Here is an 18,646-nt window from a genome sequence, read left to right as displayed (position 1 = left end):
GTTCTACAGAGAAAGGAGCAGTAAAGAATGAAGGCCATAATTCCTGCCAAACCATAAGCTTCAAAGGACAGGCAAAAATAAAATGAGAGCTGTCTTCGATCACAGAGAGTGAGCAGATGGGGCAGTATGAAGATGGTACCGAGAGCGGGATAAACCTATTCAAAACCGCCCGACAGGGCAGTTTGTCATGTAGTATTCTATACCATACATTGCGAGAAAGATGAAATACAGGAAATCGCCAAAAAGATGACCATTTCGTTGGGCTGAGGGTTACAAAGCGATTATCGGAAGCGGGGGTGCAAGCCATGCGGAAATGCTTAGTCGAAATATCCTTTCCTTGGAATGTTAGAGCACAGGAATTAAAAAACGGTTGGGTGTCGATCATGTCATGATTAACCGGGGAATACGAAGGGACACCTAAGTGAGCAAAGCGAGCTTCAATGCATGTTCGTATAAAGAATGGAGCCAGCTGGATGTGATTGTTTTGAACATCTTTCAAAAACTTCCTAACTAAGCGAGGGCGACGCACAATTTCTCTGTTAGTAAATGGCCTAATAGTACGAGAGGTAGGTTCAATCATATACACATCACGCACGGAGAGTTTAAGAATTGATTTGCGAATAGGTTTCGTAGGCTGGTGAATCACAATGTTATCAATGGAAAGTTGCATCGATGTCTCCGGATTGATAACTACAGTGGAAAAGTCCTTAGGTAAAATATCCATCGCATGAAAAAGGAGGTATAGGGGGCTATCGCTATGGGAAACCAAAGGGGGACGAAGAGATGGAAACAAGAAACAAAGACGATAGTCCGTCACCAAAGTATTATTAGGAACCAAACCCGAGATGGTCTCAAGAGAGTACATCAGATAGTCCGCCAATAATGGAAGCACAATAGATTTACAGAGGTTGGGATTGGACCAAAATTCGTGTGAGAGATTAGACCGTCGAATTAAAGGAAGAAGCCAACGAAGTTGTAAGGAAGCTTGTTGTATAAAAGGATCCAGTAAACCAAGCCCACCATTCTTTCGAGATAAGGTCATAGATTTAAAACTAATACGAGGAAAACATCGGATACTGACAAATCCCGAAACTAGAGAAACAACAGAGGAAAGGAAATGCTTAGGCACTGAGACAACCCGTAGAATATACCATAATTTGGAAAGTATCAAATTATTAGCGATGGTCACTCGGCCACGGAAAGAAAGAGATCGATGATTATGTATATTGCATGCTGCTTCAATTTTGGTTAAAAGAGTCTGAAGAAAGGAATCTCGTTGAAGTGGTGAATGGAAGATAGGATATCCAAGGTAAATAATAGAATTTGGCGAATTAACATCATGCCATACAGAAATATTGTTCTGAGCCAGAGGAGCACGCCAAATACGATTATAGATAGAGCTTTTACCAGATAATGCAAAGGCCTCTGTCTTGTGATAATTGATACGAGCATTGGATGCAACAGAATATGTGTGGAGATGCCGATTTAAGATATTAAGATCAGTAGGAGAATTTAAAAAGCAAGCAATATCATCTGCATAAGCAAGTAATTTAACGCGATGTTGGATAGTTGTGGGAGCCGATAAGGACGTTGGTAAATTGTACCCAATAAAAGTAGGGTCGTCGAGGATTCGACGGAGTAATGGTTCAAATGCCAGGTTGAAGAGGACGGGAGATAGAGGATCGCCTTGTCGTAATCCACGCAATTGAGGCACATGCTCAGAGAAAAAACCGTTAATGTTAATTTGTAAGTTAGTGCCAAAAAACAAGTTGGTGATACATTTAATTATTCCAATAGGGAAGCCGAAATGTTGTAAAACACGCGTTAAATAAACCGGATGTACTCGATCATAGGCTTTTTCCTGATCCAGCAACAGGCCAATTGCCTCAGAATCGGAGGAGCGTGCATGAGACAAGACCAGCTTCATCATTAAACCATTGTCAGCAATGAACCGGTCATGGAGAAATCCAGATTGAAGTGGAGTTATCAATTTATTAGCACACACAACTATTCGAGCATTAAGTAAGCGAGTAAACACTTTAGCATCGGTGTTGATAAGAGATAGCGGCCTCCAGTTTTTTAAATCACTCAGGTCACCTTTTTTGGGCAGTAATGAGACACACGTTTGAAGCCACGAGTCTGGGAATACACCATGTGAAAGAGCATCATTATATACTTGGAGAACAATAGCACGGCAATCAGGATGCAAAAACACCAAACGAAGAATTTCATAAGGGATCCCATCCTTACCAGGACTACTTTGTTTCGGGCAGCGTTTAATACCAGCCAACAATTCATCCCAGGTAAATGAACTAGCTAACCAGTATTGATCTGAATTTGGGAGGGATAGAGACGATGGAAGTGAACCGAGTAATTCATTAATGGCATCATCATTTACAGGATCAGGAGAATAAAGATCAGCATAAAAGGATTGAGCCGCATTAAGCATATCGGAGCGTGTAGTACACAAGACAGAGGATCTAGGGTGCCGAATAGCCTTAAATAAAGTTTTTTGTTGTCGTTGGGCTACCGTCCTTTTGAGGTAGCCAGCGGACAATTCACCTTTTTCCCGCCATTGAAGACCGGAGCGCAGAGCTAGAGTATCAACACGATGTTGTTGGATCGAGGCTAATTGATGTTCAACAGCACTTAATTGAGGGGATAGTGAGGCTTGTCTAGTAGGTTCACGTAAAAGTTGTTTACGGAGAACAGAACGCTTATTTTGTAAAACCTCTTCGGCTGTCGAAAGAGAATAAGCTTGTTTACGTGAATAATTTTGTGATACCTTTTTCACCGTTGCTTTTATTGCATCCCATTTATATTGTGCACTCAGACCGAAAGGAAAATTTGCGATAGTTTTTGAAATGGCAGATGCGAGGATGCGACGAAAAGTTTTGGAAGAAGCTAATCGAGGATGAGCACGCCATAGTCCTTTTCCAGTTTGATATGATGGAGCGGACGAATTATTTGACGGAAGGGGAGGCTCCAATTGAAGTGTCAGAGACAGGAGCATGTGATCGGACCAGGCAGGTTGGATGTATAACGCCGTCGGAGGAAGACAGGAACGAGATAGATCATGGCTAACAAAAATATAATCAATACATGAGCTGGAGGAGCCACGGTGAAAAGTAGTCTGATGAAATTGATCAGTAGCCAGAATTGAATCTGTATAATATTTATCCAAATAATTTAACCATGATGAAGGAGCGTTCAGAAAATTATGGGAGGAAATATTAGCATTATATGAGTAGTTAAAATCTCCTAAAACAATGTGACGAGAGGGTATAGTCTCAAAAGTATTGTTAGGATTGAGCAGGATTGGGTCTAAGTACGACTGTCGTTGAGTGTAATCAGCAGGAGCGTATAAGACCGTAACAAAAAGAGGATCGAAAAGAGTCTGCGTGTGAGTGATTTTGACTGTCAGTGTTCGTTGGTCATTATCCCACATTGGGTCAGACAAGTTAAGGAGAGGTGATAGACACACCAAGCCGCAATATTGAGACCAATAACTACTTGTTGCTAGAAATTGGTTGTGAAACAAGTCACCAATATCAGACGAGGATGCATGAGTTTCTTGTAGAGCTAAGATATCAAAGGGTAAAGTACGTAAATATCGAATGAATTGACTACTGATGGAAGGGTCAGAAGTTTTTCGTAGACCTCGGCAATTGAGGGTGCCGATTTTCAGGGTAGGAGATAAGAATTGAGATTGAGTATTAAGCGCCGGGGAGGAATCGCTTAAGTTATAGGAAGTTGTAGATTGATTATTCATAATGTAATAAAGGTATAAGTATAGATTCAGTAAAAGGAAAGACGTTGAGTAAGTATAAGCAAGCAGTAGTGGGAAATATGTATAGAGGAAAGGGATTAATCTTCCTCCATAGCATTGGAACCACCCAAACTGTCCGATTCTACGCTAGAAGTATCTACAGGAGTGATGGCAATCAAATTCTCGTTAAGATCAATATTGTGACTATCTTGATTCTTTTTGTTAAGAGGACACTTTTTACTGTTCGTTTTCTGATGGTCAGTACCGCCACATTTACAACGCTTCTCATTAGGAAGATTTGTCAAATAATCCGCCAGTGTAGAATTTGTACCTGCCGTTGACCGAGTAGGTCGAGGATTGAGTCTAGAAGTGTTTATCTCAGAGTTAGCATTCTCCGTTTGTGGATCGAAAAGAGGTGAAACAGTATCATCCTCAATAGTAGGACTAGTTGGTGGACTCGTTGCACCAATGGAAGAAACGATGAGAGGGACATCGTCAACGGATTCTAAGTTTTTAGAATCAGGACAGGGAGGAGATTGATCTTCTGAGGATGCATGAGGAACTATGATACTAGCAGGTCGGGTTTGAACATTGACTTCTCGACGACGCTTACTCGATGTGGTATTGTCTGTTTTAGTTCGGAAACAATTCCTTGCAATGTGACCTACGTTACCACATTGATAACAACGACGTTTTTCGGAGGGTGCTTTAGTGCAATCTTTACGGTAATGATCGCTACCTTTACAGTATACACAGTGTTTGCCCATGTTTGTCCAGGTGCCGAGACAAAAGGTATTTTCTCCTTCAAGTGGAATGTTATAAGTCAAAACGTCATGAGTTTTATTGGCATTACTAGGACGTTCCATGTAGACATGACCGTTACCTGTGGGCCATGATCCAGACCAATCATCCAAATAAATGACAATCTCACGGACGATACCATATCGTGATAAATTGTTTAGAAGACTGTTGCGAAGCTTATCTAAAGTCCAGATGGGAAGTTTGGTCAAATTGATACGTAGTAGAGCTCGATCTGGATGAACTGCAGGAGAGGCATGGAAAAACGTATCTCCAACGTTGATAGGTGAAGCAATGGCTGACTCACAATCGCCTTTTGAAGCTAAAGTAAATTCCATATTGGTGCCTGTAGAGTCTTCGGTTAAAGTTAATCCGAGACCGACTCCAAGGGGGAATTTATGGCTTAGTTCTAAGGCCAGGGCTGATCTCAAGGATGAAAGGTGCTTAGGAATATGATAAAACACGGAATGTTCAGTAGTACCCGTAAGGTGAACAAGACGCTTGGAGGAATCGTTGGAACAATTCTCAATTTCAGTGGAGCGAAAAAGCGACAACTCTTTTCTGGGGTGAGGAGGCATGGATTTTGAGGGTTTTTTAGAATCCAAACGAGAGTCTCGAGATGAAGTTGCAGTGACTGAAGCATAGCTACGAATAGTTGAGGGGGTGTTGTTAGTCTCAGAAAGAGGAGACAAAGAGTTAGAATTTGATAAAGTGGTAACGTTGTCTGGAGGCAACGTCCCAGAAGTGTTTTGTAGCGGAGGAACCATGACCAATCACATATCATATCATGCTTCATGTTTTCTATAGTTATTCCAGTCACAGTTATTATGCACATAATGTCTTAAGAAATACCAGTAATTGTATAATAGATTGATCAATCGCTCTTAGCACTAAATACAATACGTTAATTAGTAAATGTTATGAACCATTTACCAGTTATTCCTTTTTTCCATTTTATAAAGAATAAGGATAAATGTTGCGTGTTTAAATATTCATAAAACTTGAGATTCTTTTTGACTATTCTCATTACCGATTATCCTTATATATTCTTTATCACTTTACTTTCTTGTTTTTATTCTTTTTTATTATATATCTTTCTTACAATTAAGACTGTGTATATAATATTTATGTTTTTAAGCAGGATTGTTGTATGAATACAACAGTCGGGTCCATTTTATTTTTTCTTTTTTTTTTTATCTCCCTCGTTGTTAACATGCAACGATTGTGAAGAAAACTTCAATACCAATGACGCCCTCAAAAGGCATGAATTTGAAAGGCATTGTAAAAAATGCACTATCACTGCAACAGTTGAATTTACGTTCAATTTAGATTCGAATCTACAATTGTTGACTCTTGTTTTTCAGGAATTTATGAAAAAGCTGTAATAGAAAGAAAAAACGATCATTTAGAATGCGCTTTCTGTAATAAAGAACACTTGACTAGAGAAAGTATGAAATCTCATGTATTAAAATCAAAATGTAAAGCAGCTCTTTTTAATGAAAGAACCAAGACCCAGTGGTACCGCTCCTCAGTTTTTTCAGGACTATTCCTTTCTACTGAGTGGAAATGAACTCGCTTAAGGGTGATATTGCATTTTTTGGTTACAAAATCATGAACTGCTGATTTTTTTATTTCAATACCGGGGAATTGACTAGTGAGACCTTCTATCATTTCTTCCAATACAGAAGATGGCTTTTCGTCAATGAAATTGGTCAAAAACTGTTTATGCTCCTCTGTAAGAACAGGAGGTCTACCAGTTTTTCTACCACTTCCAGTTTGTCTCAGGCTCATTTCTTCATCCCCAGCAAGCTCGGCTTTCTTTTTCCAAGTTTGTGCCGTACTTTAAGGCACTTTTATTTCCTCAGCAGCGGCACGTACACTCATCCCTTTCTCATAAATAAGGTAAAAAAGTAGTTTTTGACCTCAGGCTTATAAGTTCGGTATGTTCTTTTATTTCCATTATTATCTTTTTTTTTTTCTTCGTCCTTCGTAACCACTTGTTCCTAATCTTGTTCAATCTTGGCAGGTTTTTTCAGGTGGCTTCAAGTCCAAATACATGTCGTAATTAGTAACATCCTCAAGAGGATATTCTAATTCATCAACTTCCATCTCAAGAACTGCAACTCGTTCGCCTTCTTCATTGTGAAGGTTTCCTTTACCATCTTCATGTATAATTTAGAATCTTTTTGTGAACTATTTTTTATATTTTTTGATTGTTCGTTGCCGGAGATGGTTGTTATGATTGTAGTCGTATTTACAACCAAGTTAATAAAAATAAACCATCAATTATTACATAATAAAGAAGTTATTCAAATAAAACTAGTGTATTGTACGTCACAGCATAATGTTCATTATACAACATTCATTGTTAGAGTATTCGAGCGCTAAAAAATAATATTATCTAAGAATAAAAAAAAAAAAAAAAAAAAAAAAAAAAAAAAAAAAAAAAAAAAAAAAAAAAAAAAAAAAAATATCGAAAATCAAATTCAAAAGTGCAAGTCAGAAGGTGGAGTAATCAAAATACTCCAATCCATACTAAACTTGTATGGTGATGATGTAGAAACTCTTATTATAAACAACTCCCAATTGAACAAACTTTTAGAATCAGCTTCTTCCAGTTATTACCCGTGTAAATGAACATGTCGTTTCATCATTTGATTTAATTACATGATATCTTATCTTGAGCATATTTCGTTTTTTTTATCTATTATATCAGCTTATACTTCTCTCTCTTTATGATAACAAATATAGCATTCTCTTTAATTTATATACAATTCAATTAATACTGTTTTATTTTATTTTATTTTTTAAATAACTCGTTCATCATATATTATACACTATAGTATTTAACCTTTTAATAATCCTATTATGTGAACAAATAAATTGTTTAGTTGAAGAATAGGCATATAAACATATCATAATCATTCTTTACATACCGCAAAGTTTTCAGGCATTAACACTGGTGCAACTAAAGACCAAATGTAGATTAAATGACAGATCCAACCTGAAACAATTTTAACCCATACTGCAGTGTAACTTTGTCCAATTCTAACCAAATCTCCTCCATCATGTCCTACTCCATCATTAAATTGAATCGTGTTCCTAATATAAAATAATTAATCTTGCATTCTTCTCTTTCTCCTTCTATTTTTTTCTTACCAGTTTGTCAATACCATCGAGACATACATAGCAGCAATGGCGAATACAAAATGAAAGAAAGCATAATTATATAAAGATCCATATCTTTCATCATCTTTGTCATCAATATTACTATCTGAATCATCCTCATTTTCTTCTTCATATAATACTGATCGAGGTAAAGCACTACAAAATGGATTAATTGCTGCAATCATGAATATATACATATATATATACTATCTTTTTTTTTTTTTTTACCCAGCTTCTACAGCAGCAATTAAATGTTCACGAGCATTTTGTGTATTCATACGTTGGACACCTGCTTCTACTTGATTTGCCATTAATGGTACAGCACTTGATGTATCCAACGGTTCATAGTCATCAAGTCTTGGTCTACCTGATGATCTACTAATCAATGCACCATCTTGAGTCGCAGCACGACTTGTAGAGTAGGCAACAGCCAAGAAAGTAAAGATAGCTCCTAGAACAATGGAAGTTGTTTGAGGGCCAATCGATCTACGTAAAGGATTACATTCTTTATCATTAGGTTCATTCGCAACAGCAGAGAGAACTAGATATGTACAATAGATAACAACAATAGACGCTTGTGAAAGTCCGGATCTAGGATTACCTTCTTGAATACGAGGTGAAATACATAATAATGTTACAAACACACAGAGTATCAAATTTAATGTCACAAAGAATTGATTTAAAGAGCATCCGTTTGTAGCAAAGAAACCATACATGATACCCGTCAAAGTAATAGCACCAGCAAACATCAATAAAGTCCCAATAATTAATATATATTTCCATATATTAGATTCTTGATATTCATAATTTTCCATACATCGTTCTGTCCAACTATGAGCAAAATCAACGAGTAAAACAAGTCCAAAAAGAATAAAAATAGCAGCTCCAAATAATGCGACATAATTACCCCATCCCATAAAGAACCCACTAGGGATAAAAAACGAGATCACTAAGAGAATAATCCAAGCAAGTATCTTTGGTCCCCACCAGCCATTTTGAATCGCTGCTCTTTTTTGTCGACTATCATGAACACCTATTAATAAACAACCTAAAATAGCATGGAATAATACAAGTGCAAAAGAGACTCGATGAACCTATATAAATTGTATGTTACTAAAAATTATTATTTCTCTCCTATAATTAAATACTTACACCTATAACACCATAACAACTTCCTTCTGCACAGTCAAACTTCATGTAATCAAGTGTAAGATGTTCTAGTTGCTTAATCGCCCAATTGGATAGCATAAGCCATGCAAGCTAAAGTATGAAATTTATATCAATTTTAATGAGCAATTTTTTTTTTCTAAAAATGAGTCAATACTTGCAATTGAGTTGAACAAGAAAATAATCTATCAAGTAAAATCTGGTTAAAAAATATTCTACAAATCATTAGATGCTCTCCCTCTCTCTCATACTTACAGCATAACCAATTCGAGTAGCTATTGAATTGTTACAATTACAACTAACATTATTAAATAAATTAATGTCATGTTGAAAAAGAATGGAGCATGTTGTTTACCTTTTACAGGCTAATGAACATGCTGCGGCAGAAAAGCAGCCTGTAATCCATGTTCCAACTGCCGTTAAAGAGGGTAATGCAATACAACTTAGGATTGCTCCCATATTTTATTTATTTGAATTAACCTTGTGACTAAAAATAAATAAAAAAGAAAAATAAAAAAACAAAATAAATAAATAAGAGTAGCTTTATAAAAAAAAAAAAAAAAAAAAAATAACCCAAAATTATTAGTAGTAGATAAATAATTTTATGCTAAAATGCATAATAATGACTTAGTATTAAATCTATTGATAATATTATGTAATGTAACTTGTTGAACTGTATATGCATATCTACAGGAAAATTATAAATTAATGGAGTATCCAAGGTAATGGACCAGTATAAAGTTCATTATTAGAAGGACAATAATTTAAGAGTGGAGCTAGAACTGGGCAAGAAACCCCATATGCATGTCTTACAAATAATAATAATAATTTTAGAACTAAATCTCGTTATTAACTATGAATATATAATTACCTTTGACGATATGGATTTCGAAGTGCCTTCTTTTGTTTTAAACTACCATGACAGCCATATAAATCTTTTTCAAATGGTCTTAATGAATTCACTAATTCGCCTTCTTCTCGAGAAGGATCTTCGTCTTTGGGATCTATACCTATATAGTGAAACCTTTACAAAAAAGATGTGTGTTTTTTTTTTTAGTTGTCGTATATCTATTGTTATTTCCTTCATCTCTATTATATTTACTGTTCAATTGGATATCTGATAGAATGTCTATGAATGTCCTCAAAGCGTTTTCTTTTGAATTCAAAGCCAACTACAGTAATCTGTTTTGGATAATTGCTTGTCATCTCTGCAAAACGGCAAATGGAGAATAATAAATTTTCATGAGAGTCTTTTGCAAATTCCTCGGTTAACATTCGTTCACTCAAGCCTGATTTTAATTCTATTGGAATATCACTATCATCATCTAAAAGTATTTGTGCAATTTGCCAATATGAGAAAGATTCTGATCGTGGTCCTGCAGTTGGTCGTGTTTCGCCCCTAAAAGTGTGTGTTTTTTTTTTTTAATTATACAAAATTCTGTAATCCTTTATTTATTGTATTTTTTTTTTTTTTTTTTTTTTTTGAATGCTTACCCTGAGAATATCAAAACTGCATTGGAATCTTCTTTCAGTATATCAATACCTTTTTTAATGTGCTCAATATATGTCTGAACTTGTCCTCCTTGTTGATATGATTCTAAAACCCAGTTGTCATCATTTGTTATACCATCAATGTTAGATGGCCCTTTATATATAGCATGACCAGCAATGATGACAGCATGATGATATGCTGTTAATGGCACTGGTGGTAGTGAGTCATGTAAAACTAATAAATCATTACGTGGTAAAGATTGTTGATTATACTGAATTAAATTTAAAAATAAACTAAAAAAGAGAATAGTCAATAGGATGAAAACTGGAAATTGTCTTTTGTTTAATCTCCTCCAAAAATTGTATATGCTGTTTTGTGATTGTACTGCAGTGAATGATGTTGTATCGATATGTAAAGGTAATATTGCTTTTCTTTTTTTGTTACTACTCATCTCTTAATATACGAAAAAAAAGGGGGGAGGAGGAGAGGAAGACAACTATAAAAAAAAAAGCAATATTGAAAATAATAATAATTAACGGCTGTAGCAGCCCTTCATTTTTAAATTCCTATTTTGATGAAACAAACTAATTTTTGTAAATAGATTATTTATCGAAGCCTATGACATTTTTAATTTATAAATTCTTTTTGAGGCCCTTCTTATCAAACACAAGGTGGTGTAGAACATATCAAGATCGCCAAAGTTGATATAATAAATTGATAGTCCCTGATGTTTCCAGAGATAATAGAATACTGCTTTAATTAATAGCTTAGAGTAGTAGTATTTCGAGCCATAAACTTATAATACATCTTTAGATATTTGACTTCCTAAAAGCAGACGCCCTCATCTCACACCTATTTTACTATGACAATTTCCCAATTAAATGCTTTAAAAATCTTCATTCTATTCTTGAATAGAGTCTGAGATATATTCTTAGAAGGATTGTGGTGGCACTCTTAAAGAAATACATATATGTTTTTTTTTAGTAACTTAGCATATTATTGACAATGCGAGTTGTAATAAGCCTACTAAAGGTTTAGTTATTTATTTACTATTAGAGTAGTTACAAACTTTTAGTTTATTTCCAGATAATGTATTAAAGTGATTTACATAGAATATACTTTCAATAAATTCCTTTTATCTACATCCAAATTTTCTGCATAGGATATCTATCCTTTTTTTTTAAAAAAAAATAATATACTTTATCATCAAACTATACAAAGGGAACTAAATAGACTCGAAAGTGAACTTAATGAATTTCCACAATGCTTTTGTCTCTTCTTTCTTTCTTTTTTTAACTTTTACTACTTTGTCTTCTTCTTCTGGATTGATACTTTGTATTCTATTTGAAAAAAAAATAAAATAAGATAAAATAAAATCGTAACTTGAAGTTCAAATAATGTTATTATAGTAATGAAAATTGAGAATTAATGCTTACATTATTGATCCTGATAATAGTTTGATCAACACTTTATTATAGCACTTGAAACTGTTTTTATTTCTCCCCCCCTCCCTTTCCCTCTCTCTCTCTCTGTTAGAAAATAAAAATGAGTGTATCATTGAATTGTTCAGTCTGTCATAATCCATTACTAAACCCAATTACTTTATCTTGTGGATGTACAGTATATTTAATATGTTTACCTCCATTATTTCAACAAATATCCTTTGTTTGTCCACTGAAGGAATGTAAGAAGGAAAGCCATTTATTTGGTCCTGATTTATCCTTGAACGGTATAGTTAACAAACTTTATAAAAAGAGAAAAGGAAGAAATGATGGCAGATATCTTGACATGTTCAATGGATAAACATCATGGACTTTATTTTTCCTATTACGAATCATTGTGGACATACCCTATTGCAAATGGGTGCTTGCTGCTACACAGATAATCAAATGATAACTTGCAAGAAATATCAAAAAACGATTGCCTGGCTATCAGTTTACTCAACAACAGCCTCCTGTTGTATACTCCAACCGCCACAACATACACTCAACAGCCTTCAACAACTATCCTCCTACTTTTAACGAAACCATTCCATTTTTGGATGTTGACGCATACATTTACAAGGATACCTCTATCTACCTTACTGATTTCCTCCTCCTCCCCCCCCTACCCTCATTTTACCATCACAAAGGGTACAGATCCCTATCTTCTTCTTTACAGCAAAACTAAACTCGACTTGTTTTCTTTAAATCCCTTTTCATTTCTAAAGAATATCAATGAAGAAGGCATAATAAGATTATAAAAGGAACAAAAATCTTCTGAAATAGCGTTACTCAGAAGAAAAGAGGAAATAATACTAGCAAGTCATTTGACTCCATTGTATTGCATACTAATAGTAATAAGAATATTACCACTTTTTCATGCTGATGAAAAAAAAAACATCTACAACAACAACAACATCATCATCATTACTACTACCCATATCTTCAAAGGAATATACCTTAGCTGTCCAAATACATGAATTTTCATTAGCAAACTTGTTCATGGTCTTCCATCCATTTCTTTTAGTTGTATGATGGAAGGGGCTTTTTTTTTAGGTCCTACCTGGTAAAGAATCCGTACAAGTTCGGCATGGTCCTTTACCTTCTGTACATAATGCAGTTATTTTTTATGTTGGTGGGCTGCTATCGTCTCACCTATCAGTAATAGGGGAAAGATACTATTTACTTGAAACTGAATCTTTAGAGAAACGTTTGGAAATTATCATGTCGTGGATATATGGATTAATAAAAAAAGAAAAAAAAAAAAAAAAAAAAAAAAAAAAAAAAAAAAAAACTTAATGGAGGTAGGGAGATTGTAGACGATTATCAGCGAAAAGTGCAAAGCTAGACTATTCAGTATATCAATATGTATTTGTATATATATAAACACTTGTTGTATGCCCTTTTTCTTTCTTTCTTTTTTTCTTTCGGTGATTTGTATTATATCAATAAAGTATTCATATCATTATTATATACATATACTAATGGGTATCATTATTGGATTAGGAAAATAAATTAAACAAGCAACACTCAATGTATGTTGCTGATTTATTTATTAGAAAAGATATTAATAGTCGTACAGCATTTTATGTTACACTAGCATATCAAAATAAGAGAGGGAAAGGTAGAATTTAATCAGAGTTTAATTGTTGACCATTGAACAACAAGAGGTTAGGGGTGCCCTTGAGAGCAGAAGTGATAGCGTTCTTGGTAGCAATTGAAGTAAGTTTAGCGTAAAGATTGGCAGGGGTAGGGTTAGAGAGGGTAGGCAACAACAAGGCAGCGACACCAGCAACATGAGGAGAGGCCATAGAGGTACCAGACATAGTGGTAGTAGAGGTAGTAGAGCTAATGTAAGTACTCTTGATACTCTCACCGGGGGCGATGATTTGAACACAGGTTCCCCAACAACTGAAAGTTGACAAGTAATCATTCTTGTTAGAGGAAGCAACAGCAAAGACATCACTGTTACCAGCAGGCAAAGTTTTACAAGTATCCGTATTAGAGTTACCAGCAGCAGCGATAATGGGGATACCAGCATCAACAACAGCAGAGAGAGCATCAGTAAAGGTCTTCAAGACACCGGTAAAGTTTCCATCGGTTTCCATACCAAGAGACATGTTGATAACAGCCTTACCCTTACGAGCGGCAGCATTGTTAGTAACCCATTGAAGACCAGATAAGATGGCGGAAATGGCACCACTACCATCTTCATCCAAGACTTGAACAGCGATCAAGTTGGTCTTCTTAGCGACACCATAGGTAGTGCCACCAATGATACCAGAGACGTGTGTACCATGACCTCCACCGAGACGTGAAATACCACTATAAGCGGTATAACCCCAAGTAGCACGGTTTCCAAAATCAGTGTGAGTAGTATGCATACCATCATCAACAACGTAAACATAGCTTCCAGAGCTATATATATATGTTAAAAAAAGAGGGGGGAAAGAGAGAGAGAAAGAGAGAAGGGAAGGTTAGTGATATATACAAACATATTAGATAATATAACAAAAAAATTACCCAGCAGTTGAATCATAAACGTAGGGTTTAGTATAGTCACGAGTATGTTGGGAGACACGAGCCAAATTCCATTCAGGATTGGATTGAGAAGAATAGGTAGCGGAAGCAGTGACATTAGCGTTAGGCTTAGCAGCAGAGATAGGAGCAACCTTCTTCTTAGTACCTAAAGGACAGTTCTCATCATGATCATAATGATCATAATTAAAATTACCAACACGAGTAAGAGCCTCTCTTCTATCAAGACGCTTTGAGGATGAAGCCTTCATACTGGGCAAATTAAACTTGACATCCATGTCAGGTACAATATTAATGATATCTTGGTTGAATACAGATAACAAACTCTTAACAAGGTCAACATGTTCAAGCTTGACACCAATACCCTTGAAGGAACCTCCGATGTCGTAGGCATCAAAGATATTGACTTGTTCATCACCAGTGTCACGACGAACAATACGATTACCTCTCTTTTCGACATTGGTTAAATTATGGTGCTTAGTGAAGAGATCCAATACACCATCCATGAATTTAGGGACGACTATGTTTATTAGATATATTTAGATATAGACATTAGGGTCATTCAATTCATATATGTATATATACTTACAGTGCTTGATACAAGTTTCCTTGTTTAATTGAATAATATAGTTGCCATTGGGGACTAAAGCAGAAGTTTTAGTGTCTACAGGAGCAGCAGTAGAGATTGCAGTTAAGCAGGAGATAGCAAAGAGAATAAATGCGCTTTTAACCATTGTTTTAATTAAATAAATAAGTAACTTATGTCAAATAAGTCGATAAAAAAGGGAAGGGAAAGGATTTGTTAAAAAAAGATAATAATAAAAAAAAAACTTGATACAGACAAGAAGTCTTATTTATATATGTTTGAAGATGTTCGATATTTTCTTAATAAAAATAAAGTAAAATAGACTAATTGATTTGTATAACCATATAATAGGGAATCTTACGCTAAATTGAACGATATACAAAGATATATAATTTATTTATTGTAAGTAACATTAAACAGCAATAGGAATAGAGTTTATTTCAAAGGACGTTCCTTCGTCATTTTCGTCAATAAAGTCATCAGGATCATAAATAACCTTAATAATTAATGAACAAGAAGGACATTGTGCAACGTCAACACCATCAATTAATTCATCCTAATATTTCAATTTTTTATTAGTCATATTTAAAAGGAATACATAATATAGGATTGAACTTACTGTTGAAATAATGAATTTGTCACCACAAGGACATGGATAAGTATAGATGTCTTCCTCTTCATTATAGTCCATGTCTTCAATCTCGATCTACACAATGTCGAAATTAGTCAATATTATTTCCGAGCTTTCTTTTTTTTTTGCATAAATGTACCTCGTCATAAAATGAATTCATTTTTTTTGTACTCTCTTCTTACTTTGTATGAAATAAATGCTTTTTTTTTACTTATTTGTAACTTTTTTCTTATTTTGTATTAATAATGCAAAAGAGTTTTTTTTTAAGGCACACACTGTACTTTATTTTTTTTTATTTTTTTTTCTAATTTTTTTCGATTGTGTTTCAGTGTCAAAAAAAAAAAAAAAAAAAAAAAAAAAAAAAAGTTAGATGACTGAGTTTTAAAAAGTCAAAAAAAAAATATTTATTTGGGAAAAAATGAATAAATGTACAGGAACACAATGTAAATCATTGTAACAAAGACTAAGATAAAAGTGATCGAGCTAAAAAAACGTGCATAGTTTATTAATATATACATTTCATGTTTAACGAATGCAGTGGTTCTAATAGGTTTATCTACATTTTATTTTGTGTTAAATGTAACAATGCGTTCGATCTTGTTTTACATAGATTAATATGTGTTATATTATTAAAGTTAGTTTGTAGCGATTCTATCCGAGTCGATAGGACAATAGATGGTCTCATTCACATTAAAATTAAAGATACGAGGCTTCATATCTTGCTTTGTAAATAATTGGTTCCAAATAATCTTGGAAACCCATTGATGCCCCATTAAACTAGGATGGAAACAGTCGAGATCACTTGAAAAAAAAAAAATACACATAGATTAATTATACAAAAGCTTAAATTTCTATCTTTTTATAGAATACTTTACCTGAAAAAGTTAATAGGAAAACCGGAAATATTAATGTTACTTTGTTGATAAACTACTGTGAAATTATCCATCTTATTTTGTTGGTATTTCTCATAAATATTATAAAGTTTTTCATTGTAAGCTAGAAACATTATCATTATATATTTAAATAAAGAGAGAGAGAGTTAACTATATTTGGTAACTCTTACCTTTTGAGAGATTGCTCATTAATTCTAAACCTTCAGGAGTTCCACCACATGAGCATGAATGAATATTGCCTTCTGTAGAAGAATTTTGACCTCTTCTCTGGCAATAAGATTGTCCAGCAGTAAGAGGAAATACTTCAGATACATTAAAGGTACCGATCAAGTTGACTAATACATTAGGAATTTTAGCTTGGATGGTCTCAATAGCACTTGCCACATAGTTTCCATATTTTTCAGGTGTTACTTCATCCATATAGGAACTATTACAGGCACCACACATATCATTGCTACCAATCTGAATATTAATCATTTTCCAATCATTTTGAAAGTTAATACCCTTCATTGTTCGTAAGCCTTTTATATAGTGTTATTTGTTATTAAGTTTGAAATGAAGTGCTTGTATTTTTACGACTTACGTGCAATTAAATAATTTAATTCATGTTCTAAATTCATAGCAATAGCACCACTCTGAGCAGCATTAAGTTGATCATCATGAGGTTGATCTATATATATATATATGTGTGTGTATATATAATACTGTATTAGTTACATGTAAAAGAAAAGAAAAAAAGGCACAGCAACTTACAAATACCAACGCACTCAAAAGCTATAAGATAAAAGGAAAAATGGTTATTGATAGATCAATAATAGGAACTAACATCATATACTTTACCATTACAATATTCGACAATATGTCTATCAGTTGAATAACCAGTCACATTAGGCTGATAATGTTTGACATAATTGGGAATAGTAAGAGCATTTTCATCGCCACCAATGCTGTAACTAAGACCTCTATATTCATAATAAGATTCAAGGGTAGCAATTAAAGGAGGAAGTGAATAATTATAACCCATTATACCATAACCAGCAGTAATACTATATATTATAAATTAGTGTGTTTAGTTATTCATAGTTTATTTTTTCATTGTAACTCAACCTGTCTCCAAGCGCACCGACCACTTTAATATCATCGGGACGAAGATCATGTACACTTGTGGGTGATGTACGCGGCGTAAGAGCAGGACAGTCCTTAATATTAGTGACATTTAAGCTCATGACAGTAGTTGTAAAAGCACCAAGTGCTAATACAAGTAATGAAGTGACTTTATACATTATTATTATTCTATTTTTTTTTCCTTTGAAAAGAAAAAGTGATGAAAAAAGCCAAAAAAAAAATTATATACACATGTTATCATTTATATATTTATTTTTTTTTTAAAAAAAACACGGATGTCATGTTGCCGTTGCTGTTGTTAATAACTTTACTGAAACTGAATATCATCGATTCTTCTTTATTTTTTTTTCTTTTTTTTTTATTTACTTTCAAGCAATAATATGACAAAATCGGTAATTTTAAACAAGGATTGTACTTGCCCAAGATATTCTATGTTACTATTATTACCTCGAATAAAAGTATGCTGTTGTAAAATACATCGTTTACAAAATATATATAGTTTCTGTCAAACAAAAAAAAAGTTTTTAATTTTAAAACAAGGAAGAATATCTTCTTCATGTATCTCCGATGTCAAACGCTTAATTATCTAAAAAGAAAAAAAAAAACGCGATAGAATTAAAATTAAAAAGGTAGTAAAATGATGCGATTATATTATATCAGTAAAGCGTAATATAATTAAATATAGTTTATATAGACGTAATAACTGGTTTCCTCCTTTTTATATAATGCCTGATGATTGACTGTTGTATCAGTAAATCAAAAAGGATAAATAGTTTATCCAGTCAATCGCATATTAAAGTGTCAAGAAAATACCTTGAATAGTAATCATAAAAAACAAGTTTCACTGATTATATTTACAGCTCATTATTACGTTTTTTTTTTTTTTTTTTTTTTTTTAAAAAAAAAAAAAGAATACTGTTTATTATATTTCATACATAATGTTTAACTTTAATGTTAAAGCTGCTGGTACTGTCATTTAAAAGTAGAACTATAATTGA

General features: G+C 33.9%; 5 protein-coding genes across 5 annotated transcripts; all 5 read right to left on the bottom strand.

Annotated features, from left to right (window-relative positions):
- Window positions 1–7,353: 7,353 nt before the first annotated feature.
- On the bottom strand, window positions 7,354–9,463 carry BX663DRAFT_515008 (serine incorporator/TMS membrane protein). Its single transcript, XM_051528374.1, has 8 exons — window positions 9,258–9,463; window positions 9,158–9,200; window positions 9,064–9,087; window positions 8,888–8,995; window positions 7,964–8,829; window positions 7,727–7,891; window positions 7,504–7,669; window positions 7,354–7,430 (listed from the first exon to the last, which is right to left on the bottom strand). The coding sequence occupies exons 1-8, from the start codon at window positions 9,359–9,361 to the stop codon at window positions 7,422–7,424; spliced, it is 1,485 nt and encodes a 494-aa protein (XP_051381108.1). The 5' UTR covers window positions 9,362–9,463; the 3' UTR covers window positions 7,354–7,421.
- A 13-nt stretch (window positions 9,464–9,476) lies between these two features.
- Window positions 9,477–10,891, bottom strand: BX663DRAFT_515006 (uncharacterized protein). Its single transcript, XM_051528373.1, has 4 exons — window positions 10,397–10,891; window positions 10,005–10,301; window positions 9,774–9,926; window positions 9,477–9,710 (listed from the first exon to the last, which is right to left on the bottom strand). Exons 1-4 carry the CDS (start codon window positions 10,843–10,845, stop codon window positions 9,608–9,610), a joined length of 1,002 nt encoding a protein of 333 aa, XP_051381107.1. The 5' UTR covers window positions 10,846–10,891; the 3' UTR covers window positions 9,477–9,607.
- Window positions 10,892–13,379: 2,488 nt separating this feature from the next.
- BX663DRAFT_457223 (peptidase S8/S53 domain-containing protein) lies at window positions 13,380–15,244 on the bottom strand. Its single transcript, XM_051523878.1, has 3 exons — window positions 15,003–15,244; window positions 14,399–14,933; window positions 13,380–14,293 (listed from the first exon to the last, which is right to left on the bottom strand). The coding sequence occupies exons 1-3, from the start codon at window positions 15,145–15,147 to the stop codon at window positions 13,507–13,509; spliced, it is 1,467 nt and encodes a 488-aa protein (XP_051381106.1). The 5' UTR covers window positions 15,148–15,244; the 3' UTR covers window positions 13,380–13,506.
- Window positions 15,245–15,366: 122 nt separating this feature from the next.
- BX663DRAFT_514999 (uncharacterized protein) lies at window positions 15,367–15,957 on the bottom strand. Its single transcript, XM_051528372.1, has 3 exons — window positions 15,770–15,957; window positions 15,619–15,705; window positions 15,367–15,555 (listed from the first exon to the last, which is right to left on the bottom strand). The coding sequence occupies exons 1-3, from the start codon at window positions 15,788–15,790 to the stop codon at window positions 15,412–15,414; spliced, it is 252 nt and encodes an 83-aa protein (XP_051381105.1). The 5' UTR covers window positions 15,791–15,957; the 3' UTR covers window positions 15,367–15,411.
- A 144-nt stretch (window positions 15,958–16,101) lies between these two features.
- On the bottom strand, window positions 16,102–17,829 carry BX663DRAFT_514995 (SGNH hydrolase-type esterase domain-containing protein). The gene is made up of 7 exons (XM_051528371.1): window positions 17,631–17,829; window positions 17,364–17,569; window positions 17,277–17,297; window positions 17,107–17,193; window positions 16,694–17,044; window positions 16,506–16,626; window positions 16,102–16,431 (listed from the first exon to the last, which is right to left on the bottom strand). Exons 1-7 carry the CDS (start codon window positions 17,804–17,806, stop codon window positions 16,266–16,268), a joined length of 1,128 nt encoding a protein of 375 aa, XP_051381104.1. The 5' UTR covers window positions 17,807–17,829; the 3' UTR covers window positions 16,102–16,265.
- Window positions 17,830–18,646: the final 817 nt, after the last annotated feature.

This window comes from Cokeromyces recurvatus (assembly GCF_025118155.1).
Source record: "Cokeromyces recurvatus strain NRRL 2243 chromosome Unknown BX663scaffold_19, whole genome shotgun sequence".
NCBI classification, from domain to species: Eukaryota; Fungi; Mucoromycota; class Mucoromycetes; order Mucorales; family Mucoraceae; genus Cokeromyces; species Cokeromyces recurvatus.
This window is presented reverse-complemented; position numbering and strand designations above follow the sequence as displayed.

Coding starts and splice junctions, on each gene's coding strand:
- BX663DRAFT_515008 (XM_051528374.1), bottom strand. CDS start 9,361: ATGGGAGCAATCCTAAGTTGTATTGCATTACCCTCTTTAACGGCAGTT. Junction 8,996..9,063: donor TTTTCTTGTTCAACTCAATT/GCAAGTATTGAC, acceptor TTCATACTTTAG/CTTGCATGGCTTATGCTATC. Junction 7,892..7,963: donor ATTGCTGCTGTAGAAGCTGG/GTAAAAAAAAAA, acceptor TCCATTTTGTAG/TGCTTTACCTCGATCAGTAT.
- BX663DRAFT_515006 (XM_051528373.1), bottom strand. CDS start 10,845: ATGAGTAGTAACAAAAAAAGAAAAGCAATATTACCTTTACATATCGAT. Junction 10,302..10,396: donor GCAGTTTTGATATTCTCAGG/GTAAGCATTCAA, acceptor ACACACTTTTAG/GGGCGAAACACGACCAACTG. Junction 9,927..10,004: donor ATCAGATATCCAATTGAACA/GTAAATATAATA, acceptor TTTTTTGTAAAG/GTTTCACTATATAGGTATAG.
- BX663DRAFT_457223 (XM_051523878.1), bottom strand. CDS start 15,147: ATGGTTAAAAGCGCATTTATTCTCTTTGCTATCTCCTGCTTAACTGCA. Junction 14,934..15,002: donor GGAAACTTGTATCAAGCACT/GTAAGTATATAT, acceptor TAATAAACATAG/TCGTCCCTAAATTCATGGAT. Junction 14,294..14,398: donor GTTTATGATTCAACTGCTGG/GTAATTTTTTTG, acceptor ATATATATATAG/CTCTGGAAGCTATGTTTACG.
- BX663DRAFT_514999 (XM_051528372.1), bottom strand. CDS start 15,790: ATGAATTCATTTTATGACGAG. Junction 15,706..15,769: donor TGAATTCATTTTATGACGAG/GTACATTTATGC, acceptor GACATTGTGTAG/ATCGAGATTGAAGACATGGA. Junction 15,556..15,618: donor ACAAATTCATTATTTCAACA/GTAAGTTCAATC, acceptor TTGAAATATTAG/GATGAATTAATTGATGGTGT.
- BX663DRAFT_514995 (XM_051528371.1), bottom strand. CDS start 17,806: ATGTATAAAGTCACTTCATTACTTGTATTAGCACTTGGTGCTTTTACA. Junction 17,194..17,276: donor TTTTGAGTGCGTTGGTATTT/GTAAGTTGCTGT, acceptor ATATATATATAG/ATCAACCTCATGATGATCAA. Junction 16,627..16,693: donor AATGAGCAATCTCTCAAAAG/GTAAGAGTTACC, acceptor TAATGTTTCTAG/CTTACAATGAAAAACTTTAT.